This window comes from Sminthopsis crassicaudata, chromosome 4 (genome assembly GCF_048593235.1).
Source record: "Sminthopsis crassicaudata isolate SCR6 chromosome 4, ASM4859323v1, whole genome shotgun sequence".
Classification (NCBI taxonomy): Eukaryota; Metazoa; Chordata; class Mammalia; order Dasyuromorphia; family Dasyuridae; genus Sminthopsis; species Sminthopsis crassicaudata.
This window is the reverse complement of record NC_133620.1, coordinates 257,445,761-257,464,931: the sequence shown is the minus strand read 5'-3', so window position 1 is coordinate 257,464,931 and position 19,171 is coordinate 257,445,761. Positions and strand designations below refer to the sequence as shown.

General features: G+C 32.9%; 1 protein-coding gene across 3 annotated transcripts in view; it reads left to right on the top strand.

The window, feature by feature from the left end:
- Positions 1 to 19,171, top strand: part of PRIM2 (DNA primase subunit 2) — a 377,081-nt gene that overhangs the window by 49,933 nt on the left and 307,977 nt on the right. For all 3 annotated transcript variants that reach the window (XM_074310600.1, XM_074310602.1, XM_074310601.1), the window contains exons 6-7: positions 7,506 to 7,601; positions 16,408 to 16,545. In XM_074310600.1, coding sequence (XP_074166701.1) covers positions 7,506 to 7,601; positions 16,408 to 16,545 — 234 coding nt within the window. The remainder of the gene's footprint in view (positions 1 to 7,505; positions 7,602 to 16,407; positions 16,546 to 19,171) is intronic.

Sequence of the window (19,171 nt, the reverse complement as noted above, 5' to 3'; positions counted from 1 at the left end):
AATCTCTAGATTTCTCTGAAGAACTTTAATATTGATTGGGAGACATGGGATACTGGCACAGAACTGCCCAGCATGGCATACCCACATGAAAGAAGATTCTGAGTTCTATGAGCAAAGAAGAATATCAGCAACTCAAAGGAAATGTGATATGTGCATATCTAGAGACATCTTGATACCAAATGTTCAAATGAACTGTTTGCGCCCAACCTGTAGTTAAAAAATCCTAAGTCTTCAGGATACTGGTGAAATAGATTCTTGTTGAAAATACTATTTATTTGCATATTTTGTATGCATATGGACTGTATATATTTGCCTTGGGTAAATAAATACTTATTAGTTGGAATAAAATCAAAACTTTACCATCTACTCAATACTTAATCCCTTGCAGTTTCACTTCCATTGTCTCTACTATACCAAAAACACCTCTCTCTCCAAGGCCACTTAATAATACTCACTATTATTATCATCACTAAATCCAATGCTTTCTTCTTTCTTCATCCTCCTCGACCTCTCTGCAAAATTTTACACTGACTGTCTCCTTTCAAATACCCTCCTTTAACATCTTTGACATTGTACTTTCATATTCTATTCCTCCTACCTTCTCTATCTCCTCTGCAGGCTCCTAATTCTTCTTCCAGATCTAAAATAAGGATATCCATAAGAGGCTATTTTTGACCTTCTCTTTCTCTCTCTGTAATTCCTATTGTGAGTTATACATTTTTTGTGGTTTATAATTTTAGCCAATAGCAGTGTGGCCAATTCTTCTCCCCATTCCCTTCTTGATCCTCTTCTCCCTTGGCATCTAGGTCATCACATAGAATAGCATAGGAAATAATGTAAAACCCAAATTCAAATCCTGTCTTAGACATTTTACATGTCTATGCAAGTCACTTAGCTTTTCTCAGCCTCGGTTTCCTCATCTGTATAATGGGAAACAACTATCTTACAAGATTGTTGTGAGATGAAATGAAGTAACACGTAAATGACTTTGCAAACCTTAAAAGTGTTGTATAATTTCCAATAGAGAAATGGTCGAAGGATATGAACAGTTCTCAAAAGAAGCATTACAAAGTATTCACAACTATATTTTAAAAAAATACTCTAAATCTCTAAGAGAAATACAAATTAAGACAACTCTGAGATTTCATTTAACACCCAGCAAATTGGTAAAAAATCACCCCCAAAATGGCAACAATATTGAAAGGGTTGTGGGAAGATAGGCATACTAATACTTTGCTGGTGAAGTTATAAAAGGGTACAAACATTTTAGAAAGCAATTTTAAATTATGCAAATTTAGTAACTAAAATGTCCACATATTTTTAAGCAGAGATTCTACAACTGAATGTATATTCCAAGGAAGCCATCAATGAAAAAAGGATTCCCACATATTCCAAAATATTTATGGCAGCTATTTTTGCCACAATTAAGAATTGGAAACAAAATAGATATCTGTTTTTGTTTTTATAATAGTCATTTCTATTTTTATTTTATTTTTTTATAATTTTTTCACAGTATGTATGCATGAGTAATTTTTCTTTTATAATATTATCCCTTGTATTCATTTTTCCAAATTATCCCCCCCCCCTCCCTCTACTCTCTCCCCTTGATGACAGGCAATCCCATAACATATGTTACAATATAACCTAGATACAATATATGTGTGTAAATACCATTTTCTTGTTGCACATTAAGTATTAGATTCCAAAGGTATAAGTAACCTGGATAGATAGACAGTAGTGCTAACAATTTACATTCACTTCCCAGTGTTTCTTCTCTGGGTGTAGTTGTTTTTGTCCATCATTGATCAACTGGAAGTGAATTAGATCTTCTTAATGCTGAAGATATCCACTTCCATCAGAATACATCTTCATACAACATTGAAGTGTACAGCGATCTTCTGGTTTTATTCATTTCACTCAGCATCAGTTGATGTAAGTCTCTCCAAGCCTTTCTGTATTCCTCCTGCTGGTCATTTCTTACAGAGCAATAATATTCCATAACCTTCATATACCATAATTTACCCAACCATTCTCCAATTGATGGGCATCCGTTCATCTTCCAGTTTCTAGCTATTATAAAAAGAGCTGCCACAAACATTTTGGCACATACAGGTCCCTTTCCACTCTTTAGTATTTCTTTGGGATATAAGCCCAATAGCAGCAATGCTGGATCAAAGGGTATGCACAGTTTGATAATTTTTGGGCATAATTCCAGATTGCTCTCCAGAGTGGCTGGATTCTTTCACAACTCCACCAACAATATATTAGTGTCCCAGTTTTCCCACATCCCCTCCAACATTCATCATTATTTGTTCCTGTCATCTTAGACAATCTGACAGGTGTGTAGTGGTATCTCAGAGTTGTCTTAATTTGCATTTCTCTGATCTGTAGTGATTTGGAACACTCTTTCATATGAGTGGATATAATTTCAATTTCATCATCTGAGAATTGTCTGTTCATATCCTTTGACCATTTATCAACTGGAGAATGGTTTGATTTCTTATAAATTAGGGTCAGTTCTCTATATATTTTGGAAATGAGACCTTTGTCAGAACCTTTAACTTTAAAAATATTTTCCCAATTTGTTACTTCCCTTCTAATCTTGTTTGTATTAGTATTGTTTGTACAGGAACTTTTTAATTTGATGTAATCAAAATCTTCTATTTTGTGATCAATAATGATCTCTAGTTCTCCTCTGGTCATAAATTCCTTCCTCCTCCACAGGTCTGAGAGGTAGACTATTCTCTGTTCCTCTAATCTATTTATGATCTCATTCTTTATGCCTAAATCATGGACCCATTTTGATCTTATCTTGGTATATGGTGTTGTGTGGATCCATTTCTAATTTCTGCCATACTAGTTTCCAGTTTTCCCAACAGTTTTTTTCAAAGAATGAATTTTTATCCCTAATGTTGGTATCTTTGAGTTTGTCAAAGACTAGAGTGCTATAGATGTACCCTTTTTTGTCCTTTGTATCTAATCTGTTCCACTGATCTACCGGTCTATAATAGTCATTTCTGGATGTCTCACTTAGTTCTCTTCTCCCCACCTAGTGAGGCCTCCCTTGTAGCAGAAAAAGTTAGATAAAACCAACTAAAGATGGTGTCTGACTGTATTTGCAATGTTATGCATCCATTAATTTATCGCCTTTTCAAGGAAAGGAGGGAAGTCAGTTAGTCCTGAAGCATTTATTTAGCAACTACCAATTGCCCAGAATTGTATTAAGTGCTAGAGAAGGCTAAAATCAGAGTGTATTCTCAAAGAGAGTAGTGTAAAAATCTTCAACCAAAATATATATATACATATATATATATATATAGGCTAAATTGAGGATAATGTAGAAGAGACTAAAATTAAGGATTGGAAAGATTTCCTAAAGAAGGTCATACTTTGGGGGCAGCTAGGTGGTGCGGTGGATAGAGCACCAGCCTTGCATTCAGGAGGACCTGAGTTCAAAATCTGGTCTCAGACACTTAACACTTCCTCTCTGTGTGACCCTGGGCAAGTCACTTAACCCCAGCCTCATTTAAAAAAAAAAAAAAAAAAAAAAAAAAGAATAAGGTTATACTTTAAAGGTGAGAATGAAGGGAGCCAAGGAATGTATTTCCTCATATTCCATTTCAGTTTTGTTTTAATATTTTTCTGTTTACATAATTGGTAATCATTGTGTATATCATTTTCCTGGTTTTGTATACTTTATTCTGCATCAATTCATACAAATCCAAGGGAAGGAGTTTTGTGGAATAGGTTGGGATGTGAGCCCCTTTGTATATTGGAATATAGGCAAAAGAGCCAAAAGACAGTGGATTATAGCTTGAGAGAATATTCAACTTGAGTCAATTTTGAGAAATAGATATACTTTTTACTCACAGCAAATCCCAGAACACTTACTGTTAAGTTCTAAGAGTAAAAATTGATGTGAACTTTAGAAATGATATACATGACTTTGATTATGCTCAATTACTTTGGGCATTTGAGCATAGAATCACCCTGTGCTAAGACTTTCATCCACCTGTTTTTCTCCTCTAGGCAAAACTTGAACCAAATAGATGGTTTACATTGTCCTGGTTTTCAAGATACACTTTTAAATAAATTTCACTGTATTCCTTGTTATCCTATTCTAGTTTTATGTAAGATTTATGAGAGCTGTCTTATTGCATTCTGACTTTTTGTAAGAGATGTAGACCAAAAAAAATTGGAAAATAGTGTTTGTTGCAAATTAATGGTATTTGAGAGTGTAACAATTTTAGCTTAGGCTTCACCATCTTAAAGTTTATCTGGTAAAGCTTTTATTGCTTATAAACATCTATGATTTTGTAGTGTAATCATAAGATGAAGTTTAATGGTTTTGAGCCTGTGAAATACAGGAAAATCTGAGTTCAAATTCAGCCCTAACTTATCCTGGTTCTACTATTCTGGGCAAGTTACTTTATCTGTCAATGCTTTTAGACTAATCTATGTATTCAAGTTGCAGAATAGTTGCTGAAATTATTGTTACTTATTTTCTCTTGCTGGGCTTTTTCTTTCCAGGTAAGAATTGACTCCCTTTTTGTAAATAAACAAGTCTTGAGATAATAACAATTTTACCAAACTAAAAAACTATGGAATGTTGCAGCTCCTTATGCTTGCCTTCTTGCCCTTCCTTAAAATACACAGCTAGTCCGATAAGATCCCTACCATAAGAATTTCTCATGCCTGATTATGTTATTGTGTGAAACAAAAGTTATTTTTTCATTGACTTTAGGATAAAGGTATTTATTATGCATCTATTCTGTTCTTGACATGTTTCTAAACACAAAGAGGATCACAAAGAGGAAAAAAAGAAATAATGTTTTTCCTCAAAAGCTAACATTTTTTCAATTTTTTTGGGGGGGGATGACAGCATTTATGTGTATAAATAAATAGAACATATACACAATAGGTATAATGGTTTTTTTATTTTTTATTTTGAGGGAATGGAAGGCGGCCCTCACTTGTGGAGAGATTGGAAGGGATTTCTATAGAAGGTGACAATTGAGTTAAGCTTCTCTATTAAATAAGGGGGAGTGCTTTCTAGGCATGAGGGATAGCCTGTGCAAAGTCACAGATAGGTGAAATAATAACAATAGTAGTTAGCATTTATATAATGTTTTGAGTTTTGCAAAATGCTTAGCAAATATTTTATTCTTACCAAACCCGGAAAAAGTAGGTGCTTTAATTCCCCACATTTTATAAATGAGGAAACTTGAGATTTGACTTGCTCAGGATCACATAGCTAGTAAGTATCTGAAGCTGAATTTGAATAGTCTTCCTGACTTCTGGTCTGTTGCTCTGTTGTATATGAGTAACAACAAGTAGGCCCAATTTGGGATTCAAAGCTATGTGAATAGAAGTAATATATAATAAGCCTTGAAACTAGGTATAATGATAACTTAATACCTAAATTCTTTGCTTTTATTATTTTAAGATTTCCTTTCATATAATGCTTATGTATTTGATAAAAGAAAAAAATGAATTTATGTGAATTTATAACTTGGTTGTAAGAGATGATCAAAAATGTTAAATGTTTAGAGGTATTCATGTCACATAATACTTATCAACATAGATATAGGATGTCATTTGGAACAGTTTTCTGCTTTATGTGTTCATAGCACTTTCATATTTAGAAGCCCTTCCACCCCTTATTTACTTTTTAAATTTATTTGGTTCTTCTTTTAGCTTGTCCTGGAATTGCTATTTTTATACCTGCATTAGAATGTTCATATTTTGACATTTTCTGTGGAATCCATTTTTGTTCTTTTCTCCCTTGCCCCTGCCCCATTTTGCACATACTGTACACTGCATTATCTAGGTTGATAGTATTAATCTGCCTGTTGGAATCTTTATATTTGAGCAGATTTGGGGCAGAATATGGAGATAACAAAAGCTCCAGAATTGTAGCAGTAGAATTTTTTCCTCTTTGGAGGAAATTTGTGTGTGTGTGTGTATTACAAGTAGAATCACTTTTTAAAGCTGGAAGGGATGTGGAGAAAAAAAGTCTTAGGGGAGCATGATAGCTGTCCTCAAATGTTTGAAGGACTGTCACATGGAAGAGAGATTAAACTTGTTTTGTTTGGTCTCAGAAGACAAGACCAACACTGGGACAGCATTGTAGAAAAGTAAATTTAGGCTTGATGAAAGGTAAAAAATCTTAGCCTAAAGTGGAATATTGTGATTGCTTTCTCTTTGAGAGGAAGAATTCAAAGGCAAGCTGTCCATTTGCCAGATATATTGTCAAAAGCAATTGTGTTCAAGTATTGACTTGAATGATGTCTGAAGGCCTTCATAGCTTAGAAGTTCTATGACTTTGGTAACCTTCTAGTTCATCCTCTACATCTTATGCTGTCCATTCTGAGGTGAAGTGCCTGGCCACTGATGCCCTGAGGGAGCACATACCAGATGAGCCCTCCAGAGGGCACGAAAGAACTCCGAAGAGTTAGGTAGCTGAGGTAAAAAGAATGATTTAGCCAGAGTTAATGTCAGAGTTAGAACCTGAATCTAGTCTCTAGGCTCTCAGTTTGAAAATATGTAAACCAACAAAGTTCTAAGATAGCAGATGTATGGTTCTGAGAAAAAAGAAGAATATATTTTAAGTGTGCAGAGCTTTAAAAAAAAAAGTGAAATTTAGCAATATTTATGTTTGGTATTAATAATACATAGATACATAGTTGTATACATCTATGGATGGAGGGATTGGGTGGAGAAAATAACAATTGTATGGATATAATAATACATAGTTGTAATAGATAACAACACATTATTGTTGTATTTTTTCTATCTTTCCTTCTCTATCTCCTTATTCCTCTGCCAGTCCTTACCTCTGCCTCTGTCTCTGGCCTTCTCTCTCTCCCTGTTTTCTGTTTCCCTTTCTGTCTGTCTGTCTCTCCTTTCCTTCCTCTGTTTCTCTATTTTTGCTGTCTGTTTCTCCCCACCTTCCCACCCCCAATCTCTGTTCTCTGTCTCTGTCTGTCTATCTGTCTCCTCTCTCCCCCCCCCCATCTCTGTTTCTCTGTCTCTGGCTGTCTATCTGTTTCTTCTTCCCTCTCTCTCTGTTTTTCTGTGTTTGTCTCTTCCTTGCTCCTTCTCTCCTTCTCTGTTTCTCTGTTTCTTCCCTCCCTTCTTCTTTCTTTTTTTCTTTTTCTCTCATTCACTCCTCTTACTCTTTTTACCTTCTTTTCATTTATCCTTACAGTATTCTTGTGGGGGTATGTAAAACATATTGTACTATTTTCATTTTTCTTATGTGCTCAGAAGTTTTAGGGTGGGCATTTGATGACATTGATGATGGTATGATGTAACTAGAACTCATGTTTAGTATGAACATCTTTTGAAAAAAAGTTTTAGTAATAAAGGTTTGGGGAATTTTTTAGCTCTAAAGCTCATACAGCTCACCAAAAATAATAAGCTTTTTAAAAATTAATTTTATTAGTTAAATACAAAATGTCTTTTGTATTTTTAAACATTGCACAATGTATGTTTTCTTTCAGATTAGTAAAGAAGAAAAGGAGCTCCATTTTCAGAATATTATTGATTCCTCAGCACCTTTAAGTGGAAACAAATATGAATTAGAGGCAGTTTATAAGGTATGTGAGAAAATTGTTGGATTGTTTTTCTAGGATTTTTGTGATTCTGTTACAATGACTCTTATAGATATATAGGTTAGAATAGTTGCGAAATTTATGATTTTTCCCTTTAGTGTTTTTGGATGTCTCACACCTTAATTGGAATAACATTCTAATTTGATTGTGGTTTTTATATTTGCTACTGTATCTCATTTTGTTTTTCTGCATATTTGCTTTTGTAGTAATTCTTCAATAATGGGGGGAGGACAGGGACAGAGCTTATTCCCAGGAAAAAGTATGAATTTTAGAATCTAGAAAATAAGTACATTTTTACTACTTATAGGCATGTACAAAAACCAGATCCATCTGACTGAATGCTGCTGGGAGAATTAACCAAGAGCACTTGAGGAATACAGAAGAGTGATGTATAACTAGTATGTCTATTGTTGGAAGTTTGTTTTTTCTCTTAAATTACTGAAGCATAGTCTTCCTAGTCTTTTTAAAAATAATATTACTTTATTTAGCCAATTCATTTTTCATAACAACAATAAAGAATCTTTAAAAAAAAACTAAATAAAAATATAGCAGAATCAAGGCAACTAGGTAGCAGATAAAGTAAAGGTAAAAGATAAAGAACTGGAGTCAGGAAGACCTGAGTTTAAATCTAGTCTCAACATTTACCAGCTGTTTGACTTCAGACACTTAACCTCAGTCTGCTTTGTTTTTCTCATGTGTAAAATGGGGATAATTATAGTGCCTACCTCTTTGGATTGTTGTGAAGATCAAATAAAGTAATATTTATAAAAGCACTTTTCAAACCTTAAAGTGCTGTATAAATGTTTGCTATGGTTTTTTCTCTGTTGTCCCTTAGGGAATCTTAGAAATACAGGTTCAGATATAAATCATATTAGCCTATTCTGGTTGCAGTTCTCAAAATAGCCTGTCACCCATAGCAGTTTGACCAGCTCAGGTCAGTTCTCCATTTCTTTTTTCTGTTACCCAGAGAGATACAGCCAAGTCAGGCCAACAAACATGTATTATTTCTCATGGCCAAGTACTAAAACTCTTAGTCCAGGTCCCCACTTTTCCTTTGCTTTCCTTTTTTCCTTTCCTCTTTCCCCTTTACTTTTTCTCCCTTCTCCTTTCCCATCTTCCCTTTCCCCTCCCTTCTGTTTCTTTCCCTTCTCCATTTTCCCCCTTCCTTCCTCTCTTTTCATGTGGTCTTTCCTGAGAATCATCAGAGGATACAGAAATTAAGGACACATCATACAAATATTGGATCCTGTAATAGTTGGGAGCAGTGGATAGACTTTTAGGATCTTTCTTTGTCCCCCACAGGGATCTTTATCCCAGATCCAAATGAAAGCATATCATGTAAAGCAGGGGTGGGGAAAAGGATAAGGCCCTCAAAATCATTTGCTAAAGCAATTGCAGGTGATCACTAGCTGAAAACTAGATACAAGAACTTCCAACTATTTGAGTTCTGTTAAGTTTATAATTTTGTACAAATGATTTTTATAAATATCCAAATGGCCCTTGGGCAGAAAAAAGGTTCCCTACCCCTGATGTAAATGAGGGTCTTGACAAGTCAGAGGAATAATAATCATTCCATGCTCCTCCAGATTACTTTTATCCTCAAAAACTAGATGTTGTATGAGTCCAAAGATTGCTCAGCAATAGTCAAAAGAAAGTGTACATGAATTATAAGGGCCTCTAGATGATGCAGTGTATTGAAACCTGGGTCTGGAATCAGGAAGACTTATCTTCCTGAGTTCAAATCTGACCTCAAACACCCACCAGCTATGTGACCTTGGGTAAGTCACCCAATGCTGTTTGTCTTACTTTCCTTAACTGTAAAATGAAGTGGCAAATCATTTTACTGTCTTTGCCATAAAAACCCTAAATGGGGTCATGAAGAGTTGGACACACCTAAAATGATTAGAAAAAAAAATGAATTAGAAAGTCTTTTAATTTTTTCTCTTTTTCCTATTTAATGATTTTTCTCCCCTAGAACTTAATGATTCAGCTGTATTTTCATGTTCACCCTTAGTTAAATTTTTATTATGCCTTTTGTCCTTGATGTACTTCTTCACTTGACATATATATTTAAAAAATGAATTCTTATAGGAGGCTTTGGCTAAAACCCACTAAATAGACCTTTGAATACTTGAAGGTATCTTTTCATGAATGTTCATATCATTTCCTTAAGCTTTTTTTTTTTTTTTTTTTCTTTGTACTTAAATATACCTAGTTTTACCATTCAATTCTGGAATAATCTGTTTTTTAACTTAATATTTTATATTTTACCCCATTATATGTAAAAACAATTTTTAACATTCATTTAAAATTTATTTTTAGTTTCAAATTCTCTTTATTTTCTAACCTTTGCCCCTCATTGAGAAGGCAAATGTTTTATGTTGATGATGTTGTGAAAGAAGACAGACAAGAAAACTGACAAGAAAAATAGAGCATGCTTCAATTTGAAGTTAGATTCCACCAGTTCTTTCTTTGGGATGGATAGTATTTTTATTATAAATCTTTTAGAATTGTCCTGTACCATTGTATTGCTGAGAATAGCTAATTTATTCACAATTGATCATCATAAAATATTACTGTCACTACATACAATGTTTTCCTGGTTCTAGTCACTTCACTTAGTATCAGTTCATATAAGTCTTTCCAGGTTTTTCAGAGACCATACTGTTCTTCATTTCTTATAGCACAATAGTATTCTATCATAATCATATCCAATAGCTTGTCCAGACATTACCCAATTGATGGGTGTCTCCTCAGTTTCTAATTCTTTGCCACTGCTAAAAGAGCTACTATAAATATTTTTGCATATATAGGATTTTCCTTTTTCTTTCTTTCTTTTTTTTTAAACCTGTTTTTTAAACCTGATAGTGATATTGTTGGGTCAAAGGGTATGCATGGTTTTATAGCCCTTTGAACGTAGTTCCAAATTGATCTACGGAATGTTTGAAACAATTCACAATTTCACCACCAATCCAGTAATGACTTATTTGCTCACAGTCTCCCAACATTTGTCATTTTCTTTTTTTTGGTCATTTTAACTAATCTTATAGATGTAATATCATCACTTAGAGTTGCTTTAATTTTCATTTCTTCAATCAGTAGTGATTTAGAGCATTTTTTTCCATGTGATTATAGATAGCTTTGATTATTTCATAGAAAAACTTCTTTTTGTATCATTTAACCATTTATCTTGAGGAATGGCTCTAATTTTTCTAAATTCAGTCCAGTCTTTTATATATTTGAGAACTGAAGTTTTTATGAGAAACTTGTAAATTTTTTTTTTCAGTTGTGATTGCTATGTAACTCTATTCTATTTTCACCGTCTTTATTCTACTCTTTCTCCTTTCATTCTAAAAAGTATTTTGCTTCTCTTCCAGTTTACCTTTTTTTTTTTTTTTTTTATCACAACTCTTATCGCCTTTCCTTCCTACTTTCTTGTATGGTAAAATAGATTTCTATGCCCAACTGAATATATTTATTATTTCTTTTTTGAGCCAGTTCTGATGAGAATTAAGTTTCTCCTGCACTATAAACTCTTTTATGCCTCCTTTATGTTAGATAGTTTATCCCAATCTACTTTTCCCATTCCTCTTTTTCTAGTACATTCCTTTTTCTCACTCTGTAATTTAAAAAATATATATATAATCCTCATCATATTCAACTCTGTTCTCTATGTATATTACTTCTAATTGCCCTAATAATGAGAAAGTTTTTAGGAATTACAAATATCATTTTCCCATGTAAGAATGTAAACAGCCTAACTTTAATATCTCATGATTTCTCTTTGCTATTTACATTTTTATACTTCTTGTCTTGTATTTGAAAGCCAAATTTTCTTTTCAGTTCTATTTTCTTCATCCAGAATGTTTGAAAATCCCTATTTTATTGGACGTCTATTTCCCTCCCTGGAGGATTATATTCTGTTTTGCTACATAGGTGATTTTTGGTATTAGATCTTTTGCCCTTTGAAATATCATATTCTAAGTCTCTTATCTTTTAATGTAGAAACTATTAAATCTTGTCTTACCTTGACTATGGCTCCATGATATTTGAATTATTTTGCTTACAGTATTTTCTTCTTTTCTTGAAAGTTTGGGAATTTGGCTATAGTGTTCTGGGAGATAGCATTTTGGGATCTCTGTCAGAGGGTGATTGGTGATTCTTTCAATTTCTATTTTACCCTTTGGTTCTAGAATGTCAGGGAAGTTTTCCTTGATAATTTCTTGAAAGATGATGTATAGATTCTTTTTTTGATCATTGTTTTCAGGTAGTCCAATAATTCTGAGGTCATCTCTTTTGGATCTGTTTTCCAGTTCTGTTGTTTTTCTAATGAGCTATATTTCACAATTTCTTGTATTTTTTCATTGTTTTGATTATTTGATGTTTTTTGATGTTTCATAAAGTTATTAGTTACCATTTGTACAATTCTAATTTTTTTCCCCTTTAGGCAATGGAGGTAATGACTTGCCCAGGATCACATAGCTAGGAAGTGTTAAGTAGCTGAGGCCAGATTTGAACTCAGGTCCTCCTGACTTCAGGACTGGTACTCTATCTACTGTACCAACTAGCTGCTCCCTCCAATTCAAATTTTTTTTTTTTTTTTTTTTTTTCTTTTCTTGCTGAGGCAATTGAAGTTGTGATTGCCTAGAGTCACACAGTTAGGAAGTATTAAGTGACTGAGGTCAGATTTGAAGTCAGGTCCTCCTGACTTAAGGGCTAGTGCTCTAACCACTGTACCACCTAGCTGCCCCCAATTCAGATTTTTAAAGAATTATTTATTTCAGTGGTTTTTGTATTTTTTTCATTTTGGAAAAAAAAATTCAGTAGATTTTTGTATATCTTTTTCCATTTGTCCATTTTTGTTTTTTAAGGTATTATTTTCTTCAATACTTTTTCTATATTCTTTACCAAGCTTTTGACTTTTTTCCCATAATTTTTCTTGTAACCCTTTCATTTCTCTCATCAATTTTTCTTTTACCTCTCTTACTTGATTTTAAAAATCAAACTTTTGAGCTTTTGAGCTCTTCCATGGCCTGAGACTATTTCATTTTCTTTTCTTTTTTTTTTTTTTGAGGCTTTGAATTTTTTTTGGACTTTGTTTTTTTCCTTCTGAGTTTGTATTTGATCTTCTCTGTTGCCATAGTAACTTTTTATAGTTGGGATCTTTTCCTGCTATTCCTCATCTTTCCAGCCTGTGTCTTGACTTTTCACTCTAAAGTGTTGCTCTGCATCTGGGATGGGAAGGGGGTACTGTCAAAAGCTTCAGTTTTTTGTGCAGATATTTTGGGGATAATTCTGGGGAAATTTTTGGTTCTTCTAAAGTGGTATCATTTAGGAACAGGTGCAGTTAATACTCTCCTATACTGTGCTGTGATCTGTGAGGGACCACAAATACTCTTTGTACCCTAGAACTATGACCAGGGCCCCAGGTCCCCTACTGCTTCAAGCTCTGCTGTGCTATTGCTTTGTTTAGGTATGGGCAGTGCAACATAGACCTGTCCCTGGTAAAGGGACCCTTGTGATCTCCTTCTGACCATTTGTTCCAACTCTTAACTGTCTCTGGGCTGAGAGATTTGGAAAATGAAAGATGGTACTGCTGGAAAATTGTCATTTTGTGAATTTTTTTGTTTGTTTTTGTGGTATTGGGGAGAGCTCAGACGAATTTTTGCCTTTTCTCTGCCATCTTGGCTCTGCCTCATTCAATGTGGGTAGTAGGGTGGGGAGGGTATCTGCCTTTACTTAAAACACAGTTAATATTTCTTTCCATGACACTAATTATGATCAGGTTTACTCAGGCTCATACCCACAATCAACAATTCAATTGAAGTGGTAGAAGATTCACAGCATCATCCACCCAATTTCTAAATATCTGAACTGGCACTTGAATTTATGTTAATCTAGTATTTTTCCCATTCTACATTACTGGAGAAAAAATAAGTATTTTTTTAAAATAACTATAAATAAGGATGTTGTTGTTAAGTTATTTTTTCATTCATATCTGACTCTCTGTGACCCCATTTTGGTTTTTTTCTTGACAGAGATACTGGAGTATTTTGCCATTTTCTTCTCTAGCTCATTTTACAGATATACTCTGTATATATACATATATAGTCACTCAGCTAGTGAGTATCTGAGGCTAGATTTGAACTTTTGAAGATTAGTCTTTCTGGTTTCAAACCCAGGAGTCTGTCCACTGTACTTCCTTGTTGCCCTACTATTAGGTGTAAACCTAATTAAATTATGTTAGAGAATTCTCTGATTTTATGATACTACTCCATTTTTGGAAGGTTATTTTTGGAAGTATAAGCAAACAGCTTATACTTTGATCAAAAAATATTCTTCCCTACAACCTTCAGGAGGCTTAAGTAAATAATTAAACTTAGCTTAGACAAAGCAAACTTCTGCATTTTTCATAGTTTTTTTGGATTAAAATGTCAGTTCACATATATTGACTTTTAATTCAAGTCTTTGTATGATATATGCATCTGTAAAAATCATTGATGTGATTTAGCTCTGTATTTTTTGAAATACTTTTTTACTGGATACTCCAGATAAGCTCAAACTATGGCCCCAATGTGCCAACTATTTTAAGTAAAGCAATTTTTTTTTTTTTTTTTTTGATGGGAGAGGAAAGAAGAGAAAGAAGTCAGGTCTCCAGAGCAGAAATCAAAGCACTTTGCTAATATTATCCTTATTTGAAAAATTAAGAACATCTAAGTTAGAAAGTAATTCTCAGATCTTTCAAGTGAAGTTTGTCAGAGTTTGTCAGTTATAAATGTTTTAACTTATCTAAATCTTAGAAAGTCTGATATTTCTATCATTTTAGGGTTCAGTAGAGAAAGAAGATAGGATCCTCTTTCTATTTCATCTTTTGAAGGAGAAAAATTCCTTTACTCTGGAAAATCTTATATCTTGTTCTATTCACCTGAGTTGTTTTGTGTTGTACATTTTCTGATGATATTCACAACTGCTTATCCAAAAATGTTTAGAATCAATCACTGTAATAATAACATAATAAATAAGTCACAAGGTATCTCTCTTCCTAAAGTTCTGTTTTTGCAGTCTACCACATCAAAAACAATCCAGATGGGGTTACAAAGAGTTTTAGACATGACTGAGCAACAACAAAACTTATATGGGCATCTAGATGGCAGTGGGCTTGGAGACAGCAAGACTTGGGTTCAAATGTGGTCTCAGATACTAGTTGTGTGACCTTAGGCAAATCGTTTATCTTGTTTACCTCAGTTTACTCATCTGTAAAATAACTGGAGAAGGAAATGGCAAGCCATTCAAGAAATCCTGAGTGGTGTCACAAAAGAATTGGATAAGACTGAAGCAACCAGATGAGAACAATTACATAACAATAAACAGAGGTTAAAAAAAGATTTAATAGTAAAAGTGAACACCTAACATGGTTGTTTCATTATTGACATTTTCTAGCACTGGGATTAACTATTTAAATTTTTACAGTGAACAGAGATACAGAAAGATGTGGAGGCTACTTATATTATTTCAGTAGTTTTTAGTAGTACATATTTGTATTCTTTAGTAGAACATATTTTATTTACTTGTTGCTATATAAAATACAAAGTAGTTGGTAGTGATCATTTGGAAGTCTAAAGAATTGTGGGTTAGTAGAAATTAAAAGTTTTTAGCTTGGTAAAATAATGTGATAGAAAAAGCTTAGACATAAGGTCAAGTCCTGACTCTACTACTTAGTTGTGTGATGTTCACCAAGTTACTTCAACTCACTCTAAGCTTATCTTCATCATCTGTAAAATGGGAATTTGTGATATCTTTGAAAAGAGGAAGATATATATATATATATATATATATATATATATATATATATATATAGGAAGATGAGATGAAAATCTGTGAAAGTGATGAAAAAGTCAAGTTTTATAAATATAAAGCATTATGGTGATAATTAGAATTATTTTTGTTATTGAGAAGCCATTGTCAGTATGGCATAGGTATAGAGTTGTTCATGATGTAGAAAGGATTATTACCTCCAATACAGAGAGATTGTATAATTATAGGCAAGTAAGTCACTTCATTTTTAAGTATCCCAGATAAATTCTATGATTATGAGTTGGAAATGAGTTGACATTCTCAATCTAAAGAGGGAGAATCCTGAGCATTAATGAAATTATAAGTCATTAATAAAATCACAGGTTGGGGACTTTCTTCTTATCTTTTCCAATAAATAATTATTATGATTATATGGAACAAAAGTAAGGTCTTTATTATATTCCTCCTATCTCCAAATACGTACAATTACTTGTGAACCTGGAGCAGCTAGATGGTATAGTGGGTAAAGTTCTGGGATTGGAATGACAAAAACTGGTGTTAAAAATCTGGTCTTATACATTTACTTAGCTGTGTCTTTCTGGGCAAGTCATACTTTGTATGATATATATACCTCAGTTTACTCATGTATAAAAAAGGTATTATAATAATGTTTTCCTCCCAAAGTTGTAAAGATCAAAAGAAATAATAAGTATAAGAATTTAGGATAGTGCCTGGAACATAATAAGCACTATATAAATGTTAGCTATTTTATTTAATGTAGTCAAGTGATTTCATATGATTTACTCCTCCCCCATACAATCCATTCGCCATTTTATGCAGTATGTATTTATCCTTTTTCTATCTTTTGGGTTTGTTGTGATGGATGTTATTTCTTAAGCTAAGCATTGTCTAAAATGTGAGCTTTATTTAGATTTAGCACATATGAAAACCGAGTTTGTTACACAATAACTTATTTTCCTTGGCTTTCTACTTCCAGGTTCCTTTTGCTGATGCTCTGGATTTGTTCCGAGGAAGGAAAGTCTATTTGGAGCATGGCTTTGCGTTTGTGCCACATCAGGATATTGTGTCAATCATCTTGAATGACTTTAGAGCTAAATTGTCCAAGGCTTTGGCAGTAAGTACATCACTTGATTTTTTTTCAGAGCTAACCTTATCTCATCCCTTTTTTGACTCCTGACTCCTTTTTATTCTTTAACAACACAGACCATGTTGCAATTTTATCTTTTAAGAAAACTTTTAAAGAAAAGCTGATGATGACTAGTTTATGTTGAAGATGCTTAAAAAGCATGAACAAATAAGTTGAGCAACCTCATACTAAGTGTGAGGTAAATGCAAAAAGCTCAGGAGCATATTTTAACTTCTGCAGGAAAATTAAAGGCTGCTATCTATTTTAAAGATTTTTATAATTTTTCTAGTAAGAAATGAAGCTCATTGAATTTGTAGCCTGGTGGGTTCTTAATGTCTGATTTCCATTTTTTTTTTTTTTTTATTTAAAGCTGTGAATATGGACAGGGAAAAAAACACCAAACATTGAAAGAAGTCCTTTTTTATATCATTTGAAATTTCATTAATTTCAAAATCCTTTTGTTTTTTTCAAACTGATTTTATAAATTAATTCACAGAATTAAAAGATATGTATGTATCTTTCTGTACTTTGGGGTAGTATGGCATTAAAAAAAAAAAAAGGCAAAAACCCCCTCAGATTTAAAACTAAACCTAATAGTGAGCGGGACAGACTAAATTAATGAGGAAGAGAAAGAGAAAATGCCCTGTAGTAAATGAATCCACTAAGGGCTTGCAATTCTGTCATAAGGATGTGTATGTTCAGGTATATCTTAATATTTTAAAAAACAAATGTTCTTTTTTTGTCTCATTTTAAAAGACAAATATAGTTAAATTTTAGTTTCTGTAGTTTGATAAAAAAAATAATGTCCTTCATTATTGAAAATTAAATAAATGTTTTCCTTAAACTAAAGAAAATTCCCAATGCATAAGTTAAATGAAACAATTAGGGTCTGGCTGTTTTGTTAGTTCTAACTAATAGTAAATTGTGTGTGTGTGTGTTTGTGTGTGTGTATATATGGAGGGGTGGGGTCCTTGCCACTGATTTGTGATAACCTGGTTCTCCTATCTGGTCTTAACTATTTCAGTTATTTAAAGCTTTCATCCAAGCAGTGATCTCTGTTCTTCTGTGTTTAAACCACTTCACGACCCAGAGATTTTAACCAGTCAGTGAATGTAGATGTGCTCATTGGGTACTTAGGTGTACAGAACAAAACTTAGATTTGATCCTTGATTTCAAGTAGTTTCCTTCCAAACTGAAGAAGCATATGAAAAGTACAAAGGGCTAATGAGTGGTGGAGCTTGTAAGAATTACTCCTGTGACTTGATTTTGCTTTGAATCTCAACTACTTAGCCATAGTACTTGGTACATGGAAAGTGCTTGATAAATGCTTCTTCCTTTCTCTTTCTTACTTTTTCCTTCCTTCTTGTTTTTTTTTTCCTCTTCTTAACCTGAAGAAGTTCTACATACATTTTGATGTATCTTAAAATCTTTTACACTGAGTGTTTTACCTTAATGTTTGGTAGGACACCGTTAGGATCTTGTTCTTCCAGTTTGGAGCTGAAATCAGAGAGAAAGAGTTCCATATGTTTAAAAGTGAAAATGAATATATGTTGGTGCCATTGCAAATACCAGAAAGAAAATTGGAGGTAGCTACATTCAGAAAATATGATGAGTAAGATTTTGAAAGTTTCAAAATAAAAAATAAAATAATTATTGAAGGCACAGTTCTTTTAAAGTGGTGGTTATTTAAAAATATATACAGTTGCATTTGTCTTGTCTTTTATTATGTATTATGTACATATTAATGTGTACATAATATTATGTAGTCAATTGCAGGTACTATTTCCAGGTAGTTGCAGGTACTTATTGTAGTGAACATTAGAGTAGTCCTATTTTAAAAAAAAATCAAATTCTAATTTATTTTAGAAGAGATATATACTATTTTCTTTTCTTTTTTTTTTTTTTCATCCCAAACCAAACATTTTTAAGTAGGTTCCTCCCCCAAAAAACTGAAACATTAAAAAGCATTCATTTCTTGACTGTTCAGTATTTACTTATAGATTTCTGATTACATTGCAACATAGTCTGTAGTACTCAGAACATTAATTGTGGTTTTTTTTTTTTTTTTTTTTTCCCCATTTGAATCTTAAGTTGCTTTGTTAGCACTTGCTGATTACATTTACACAGGTTTCACTTTGCAGTTTTCATTTCAACCCAAATCCTGGCAAAAGTAATCAGAATTGGCTGTGAAAAATGATTCAGTCATCCTTCTGAGTATTTTTTGATTTAACTACTTTTGATTTTGCAACTTCTCATCTAATCCATATGACAAATAAATTAAGAATAAATTAACTCCTTTTCTTATAAAACTTGTGGTGTACAGATTAACTTGGAAATAATTTTATTTAGTTCTTTATTAAACATGAAGATTTTTTTTGAATATGCACAGTATTTTATTTTTTCATTATCTTAAAATAGAAGTTATGTTTTATTTTTTTCATGGGAAAACTTGAGAAACTAAATGTGCATGTATATAAATGTCAGAACATTTGATTTTCAATTGGAAATGGTCTCTGTCTTTGAAAAGAGTGTATCTAGATTTTCAAGTTGATAATATTAGATCATTGAAAATTTCACAGTGATCTTAAAATTCACCTTAGGATCAAATTTCCTA